The sequence below is a fragment of the Vollenhovia emeryi genome, unplaced genomic scaffold, assembly GCF_000949405.1.
Source record: "Vollenhovia emeryi isolate VEMERY1.0 unplaced genomic scaffold, V.emery_V1.0 DF939462.1, whole genome shotgun sequence".
NCBI classification, from domain to species: domain Eukaryota; kingdom Metazoa; phylum Arthropoda; class Insecta; order Hymenoptera; family Formicidae; genus Vollenhovia; species Vollenhovia emeryi.
This window is the reverse complement of record NW_011966904.1, coordinates 27,938-35,236: the sequence shown is the minus strand read 5'-3', so window position 1 is coordinate 35,236 and position 7,299 is coordinate 27,938. Positions and strand designations below refer to the sequence as shown.

The following is a 7,299-nucleotide window of genomic DNA, read 5'->3' as shown; positions in this document are numbered from 1 at the left end:
ATGGCGACATCAACATGTGCCGAATTTATGAAACCGTGGTCAACCGGTCAGCGTTCATCCTGGTCGGATGAATAGCAGGACGGCCGTGTAGGTATAAAGGCGTAGATTTAAGTAAAACTGTTCGTTATTTTAAGTTTGGCGTGCGGTGAGAGAGGCGCGTGAAGCGCCGCTCGCGTGTATTAGCGGCATGGCGAAAAGAGACAGAGGAATGAGTGCGAGCGCGTGCTAGAGAGAGAGAAAGCGGACACGAGAGTCAGTCGTCGCTAGCCATTGCGAGTAGGCACAAGCAGAGACCTCGATGTAATAAGTTAAGTTCCGAAATAAAGAGTTGTGATATTCCTACATATATGTAAGATTTATTTCAGCTCTGTTTAAAGTTCTTTGATACAATAATAAAGAATTTATGTATTAGAACAAATGTAAGGTATATAATGTATAAATTATAAACTGATAATATAAACTAAAAAATACTATATTATAAACTAATAAAAGCTTTCCGCGCGCGGTATATTATGTATAAAAAATTAAAATAACAATTACCAATAAGATACGTATGTCGTTCACCACGATTATATGCGCGTATCACTTGTCGAGCAGCAGAGGCATTCCATATACATACATATATGAATCGTGCCGTGCTCCGGGGTATCTTGCATTTACATTCAGTATTTTTAAATTTGGGTCACATATCTGTAAGAGATCAATCATTGAATGTAATTAGTCATTAATACATTAAACACATTGTAAGAAGTTTATAATAATTCAAATATTTACCATTTGCACATTCAGCGAAGGATACCCATGATGATTAATATAGGCTTCTTCATGGTCTTTAGGACCAAGAATTGCTAAGAATTGCTGAGTGCAGTCAATCGCTCCGATAGCTCCTTCAAATGGCTGACGTGCATTTTGAAATTGCATCCTCGCTAGCTGTCTGGCTCCTGGAGTTATGGGGAATTGTACCCACTAGCTGCGTTCGGCAAAAAAATCTGAGATGCGAGCGAGCAGATGTCGAGCTTGAATCACGTGATCTCCGAGCAAGCCGAGCACTAATCTCAATGCTGAACGATTTCAGAGCTCTCAGAGCTGGTTAAGGACGTTCATCGGCTGTAATTATTATGGTATTGTTTCAAGTTTTAGAAATCAGGATTTTTATGTCAACTAATTTTAGTTTGTAATTTGATTTTGTCTATATATCGTTTTTCACTCTTTTATTTTAGAATTGTTAGCGTTTCTGATTGAATGAGATGAGGTTAGGTTAAGTTGGATATACGATGGAAGACAACTATACGATTTGTGTTATGTTAAATTTTGCTCGAGATGTATTTTTTGAAGATAGCGATGATGAAAAGGAAACTTTAAGTATTCCAAAAGTTCAGTAACAAAGAATTTACCTTTTTTATTATGTAAATATTTTTCCCCGTCAATATCCAATATCTCAAATATTCCTCCATCTCCAATATTTTTGGAATAACATAATTCAACATTCTTTGAAGACATTATTAGACGTTAAATCCTGTTGTGCGCTAAATCTTACAATAACCTAGAACAGACAGGCCTAGTCTACATCGAACAGGCTCTAACCTCACTTAAGCTGCGGTCAAGCTGCCGCTACAAATGCTTCCAAGTGTTTCTTTCTTCTTCTATCTTTATTGAAAGAGAGGAGTAGAAAAATACTTCGAAGTATTTGTAGCGGCAGCTTGACTGTGGCCTTAACCAACATACCTTTTCGCGCGCAAAACAAGCATCTCCTCTGTGAGCTCGGTCTTTGAATTCAGAGCGAATCGAGGAGCTCGATTTGCTCTGAAACTACTAATGCCGAACACAGATGAGATGACACAGAGTAAAAAGATGTGCATTTCCGAACGATTTGAGAGGTAAAAGAGCACTCTGACGGCTCGGATTTGCAATACCGAACGCAGCTAGTGTCTGAATATCAAATCATTGATCGCATCTGTCACTTTATGTATACATCTGCTAATCGATGTCTGGCTCATAGAAATGCCCCACTGCTCACCCACAGGGCGTTGAAAGCAGCCGGTTGCGTAAAATCTCACTGCCGCTAATATCTATACATATAAAATATATGTATGAAATGTACATACATATGAATAAATATACGAATACCATAAACAAATTAAGATATATTATAAAACACAAATATATGGTTACAAGTTTTCTTACTTGCTTTTCTGTCGACAGCCCGGTAATCCTTGTCCTCTGCAAACGAGGTTCTAACATATCGACAAGATCAAACATTAAATCCGGTGTTAGGCGGTACAGCTCTCTAAATTCGTTGTGCGTCAAATCAAACGGATCTTCTGTTATTCGCAGCACTTGTCGTTGTGCCCTTCGTTCAAGGCGTTGGATACGATCTTCCATATCCATTAAATCTAACGCAAGATAGCCGAGAGCCATCCTAAAATAAAAAATTAAGACCTTATTTTATTAGAGAAACCAAATCTTGTTATATTGTGACATTTAAAACCACGGACTTAGAAGAAAATACATAGAAGAAAATTTTTTCTTAAACCAATATTTAAACAGCATAGGTAGATTAATTTCTACCACTTAAATATTATTGTAACAGTTCGAAATATAATAATAGGAGTATTCAGATAAAAGAGTTCAGATAAAAGTTAAGTTGAGTTTAACGGTTTCACAAGTTATGTCGGGTTAAAAGCAGCTTGGAAACCAATCAAGTGTTGAGAAATACTGCTTTTAACCCCACATAACCTGTCAAACCGTTGAACTTAACTTAATTTCTTTTATCTGAATACCCCTATTGTATACATATATACAAATTATTAAGATAAAAGTTCAAGGAACGTGGAAGTATATATACTTACTTTTAATCCGTATTACCGTTTACCGTACCTTACACGTATGCATATATTTCATACACACTTATCACAAACTATCGTTAACGGCTTAGCGAGACCTCCAGTATCGATCGCAAAAGTATCAATACGGCATCGACACTTTTCGAATTTTAACGATTTCAATTATCGAGATTTGTCGATAATTGGTAGTTGCAGAATAACATTTAGCGATAATCATCGACATCGATAGTTAACGACAGCGATATTCGTCGTTAATGAGTTACAGAATCCCGCTACAGAATAGTACTGTAATTTGAGTCTTGGCCCAATTCTATCATCCCAGTATTTCACCAGTATCACACCAGTATAATATTGGCATCTAGTACAGTGCCAATACTCATTGTCAGTACTAGAAACCGGTACTAGACCATTATTTTGCCGGTAGCCATTTCCCACATGGGTGTTCTTTCCCGAACGCTACCGATCCATCTCCTCTAACAAGATTTATAAAAAATCTCTCAAAAAAATTAAAAAATTATAAAGACGTTTGCAAAACTCTTGTTTACCGCCATCAACAGGAAATGCTTTAAATGGAACAATTGCAATATTTTTCACTGTTTTTCTTTGCTTAAAAATGTAATATTGTTACAATCGGAAATAACACATATTTTCATATTATTTCAAAGTTTTTAAAATTAAAAGCTGATGTACAATAAGAATATGTTTTGGAATTTCTGTTGAATTATTTGGAAATCAGATTGAAGTTAATAATTTTATTTGTACTTCTTTTATTGAAAATTGATCTAATTTTTTAAAAGTAGTTTCTTTATTTGTATACGATTCAAAACCATATGCTGTATGCCAAAGTTGTAAAACTTTATGTAAAATATTTAGGATACAAAAAATCATAAAATTGTCGATTAGTTTTATTATCAAATGTGTCAAATTATTTTTATTTCTACTTGGTGTTTGAATATATTGAATATATTGAATATATTGAATATATTTGTATTCTTTTGTAAATTAGTGTGCAATAAAATTAATGAGAGTACATTTTATTTTTAGAAATATCCTTTCCTCAAATATTTTAAATTTACATATTTTAATGTCAAAATATTAACACAAACATTTACGTATTAATACTGTCATGTACTTTAGATTACTGTAAATAATGTTAAAATTTAAATGTTCTTGTGTTGAAATTTTAACATTAAAAAATGTTATATTTGTCAGAATTATTTTCAATATATGTTAAAACTTACATATTTTTTAAGTTAAAAATTAACATTTCATACATGTTATTGTAATTAATAAAAATAAAAAAGCAGAGGTAACTGAAGAATCATGTTAAGATATACCAATTTCTCATTCACTTCAGACGAACCAAAATGTAACATTGATATTTCTAAACAATTATTTTAACTACTCTAATTTGTAACTATGCATACAATTTACTGATCCTGCCTGTTTTTATTACAACACACTCTATATTAAAAGAACAAACATAAATGTGAAGTATAAAGTTAATTAATTAACATTTATTATTTGTTAACAAGTAACACGCGAGAAATGGTATTTAATTTTAAAATTTAGAGTGGACTTTTTGGGACATGTGAAAAATGTTAAAAATAACATTTCATTTTTTTACTGTGTATGTGTAACATAGTCAAAATGCTAATTTTTAACATTTTGTCTGTCCTTCCCTTTTCCGATCTTGGATTCAACAGGGGCTTTAACTCGGATTAGGAGTACAAAATAATGACTCTTCATCGTACAACAAACTTAGCAATACAACTGTAGCAATAAACAAGACGGTTATGCTATAACATATACGTTTTTATATTTTGGTCTAAAATATCGAAATTTCAAGCTCAGGTTCATATATCACATGATGTCGGCAGAACATAAACAGGAATATAACAAAGCTTAATAACATATTTAGACAGCAGATTGGCGGCAGAAATCGAACAGATCCTGCTCACGCAACGTGGCGATGGATTGCAGCAGAAACCGAGCAGAATTTGCTGACATAACTTGTCGGCAGATTAGTGGCAAACTTCGTTGTTTGTTGGCGATTTATATTGTAACAATCCCGCTAAATAGACGTGCGCATGACACTTCCTCGTAAGAAGAAAATACCACACGCGGTATTATAAATTAACACATCTACATAAGATTCTTTGATCATCTTTCTAGTAGAGCTCTCGATTGGATATGTGTTTTAAGATTCACGTGTACACGTAATCCGTGTACACGGATTTAAGATACCTTCAATCACGTGTACCTGTGTACGTGACACGTGTATGTACATGCATAGTCGTCTATGTGACACGTGTATTCGAATGTTCGTGTATGTGACACTCCAATATCCGTGAATGTGTGATACGTGTAAACGTGTGCAAATATTTATTAAAATTTGTTGAAAGATCTCTATTTCTGCATATGTTGTTCGACATATGTATACGCATAATTCCCAAATTCCAAGTTTTATCCCAATTTTGTCACACAATTCTCTAAATATTTCCCTACTGAGGTATATACGGCTACACGTTTACATATGTCACATACACGGATATTCGTGAAAACGTATAACGTTCACGGATATTCGTGAAACGGTATCACGTTCACGGATATTCGTGAACACGTGTCACATTCACGTGTTCACGGATTCACGTAAATGAAGATTCTTTAAATTCGTGTACACGGGTTAAAACACGGATAAGTTAAATACGGATTACACGTGTAGTCTAGTACACGTAGTACTAGGGAGCTCTACTTTCTAGTACTGAAGTGAACTCTCTTGTCTACGAGTGTGTAGAAACCTTACTGGAAACTTCACTACTTATTAGTTTTATGCATTTTTGTAATAAAAAGAACGAAAAAGAAAGAAATAGAAACGGCGATTCTGCCCAGTTTCTCCTGCCAATCTGCCATCAAACTGCGACGCGCAGTTCCTGCTCGGTTTCTGCCCACAATCTGTTAACAACATATATGTTTTATAAACTCTGTTGCCAGAACAAAAGCCAAATGCGGTCACAAATAGCTATGGTTTTGGTGTAAGTTTCTGATTGAATCTGATGCCAATTTGCATAATCTTAATGATGCTACGTGTGTTTTTACTGACCTGTGGACTCGTGTGGACACAATAGCAAGAGTAACAGAAAGACTGGTGAAAGAAAACTATTCCCAGATACATGCCAAAGTACTGAAGCCATATTGTATCCTGAAAATAATCATTCATATAGATTTCTCAACATTGAGACCCACAAATTCGTATTATAATCGTATTCTTAAACTCATTAACAAATAATATAGCATTTTGTTAAATGTCTTTACCATATTGTCAGTGTCTGTCCCAAACATAGAAGAAACTAGGACAACTGATCCAAAAGATCATCTGCAATACAAAATTCCATTGCTTTATTAGAATATGCACGCGCGCATACATATACAAAAAAATATTTGCCAACACATCACATGTAGATATATATACATACACACACACAAGCACACGCACACACATGTACCATAGATCCATCCATACCAACCCATCCCTCTCCCACACACATACATGCATACATACGCACGTAAACTTTGGAGTTTGAACAATTCTTCTCTTTTTTTTCTTTTGAATAAATAAATGATAAAATAATCCATTCAGTACCGCTCGAGAGCACCAGAAGCAAGCAAGTTCTTGACTTTAATTGAAACGGAAAATTGCTTATAACTCCGACAACATTCATTTTCGGACCCAAGTTTATTAGGACATTTTTTCTTCATTTTGCGAGTACTAACTATCCTTAAAGTTCTAAATCCTTTTTAATACCTTCTACATGCAAGGTGGCCCCTTTAAAGGGGCACATTGAGATTTCTGAAAATCAAAGCTTTTATTAAAAAAATATTTTATGCAAAAGTTATGCGATGTCAAGAAAACATATTTGTTTGACCTTGAGTATACAGGGTGGGACATTTAAATTGAGATTCGTACCTTTTTCAATATTTGACTTTTGATATCTTGATAACTATTGTATTTATCGGAGGCAAAAGTGGTACAGGACTTTTTGACTTGACTTGGTCTTAAGAATATGCTGATACAATAATGCCTCAACTTTTATTAACTTGATAACTTTGAGCTCACTTTAGAACTTTCAACTTCTGTATTTAAGCGTCAAGATCATGTAAAACTCAATTCATCACTTTCAATTTTTTAAATGGCAACCTCTATTATATCTTTTTCTATTAATTGATTCGAAAAACTTTTGTCTGAAACATTATTTTATTTGTCTAATATTTTGTTAGATATTAGAAGGAAATTTAGTAACTTTTTCAAGTTTAGCTTACATCTCGCTAACCGTTTGTCGGAGGGAAAAATGGTACAGGACTTTTTGACTTTACTTAATCTCAAGAATATGCTGTTACAATAATGCCCCAACTTAAACACTTCTGTATCTATCACGGAAATTTCACAGAGATTTCA

The 7,299-nt window shown here is 34.0% G+C and overlaps 1 protein-coding gene across 1 annotated transcript; it reads right to left on the bottom strand.

Moving 5' to 3' along the window:
• Positions 1-473: 473 nt before the first annotated feature.
• On the bottom strand, positions 474-1,680 carry LOC105557528 (putative nuclease HARBI1). Its single transcript, XM_012004786.1, has 3 exons — positions 1,395-1,680; positions 775-1,107; positions 474-690 (listed from the first exon to the last, which is right to left on the bottom strand). The coding sequence occupies exons 2-3, from the start codon at positions 919-921 to the stop codon at positions 583-585; spliced, it is 255 nt and encodes an 84-aa protein (XP_011860176.1). The 5' UTR covers positions 922-1,107; positions 1,395-1,680; the 3' UTR covers positions 474-582.
• Positions 1,681-7,299: the final 5,619 nt, after the last annotated feature.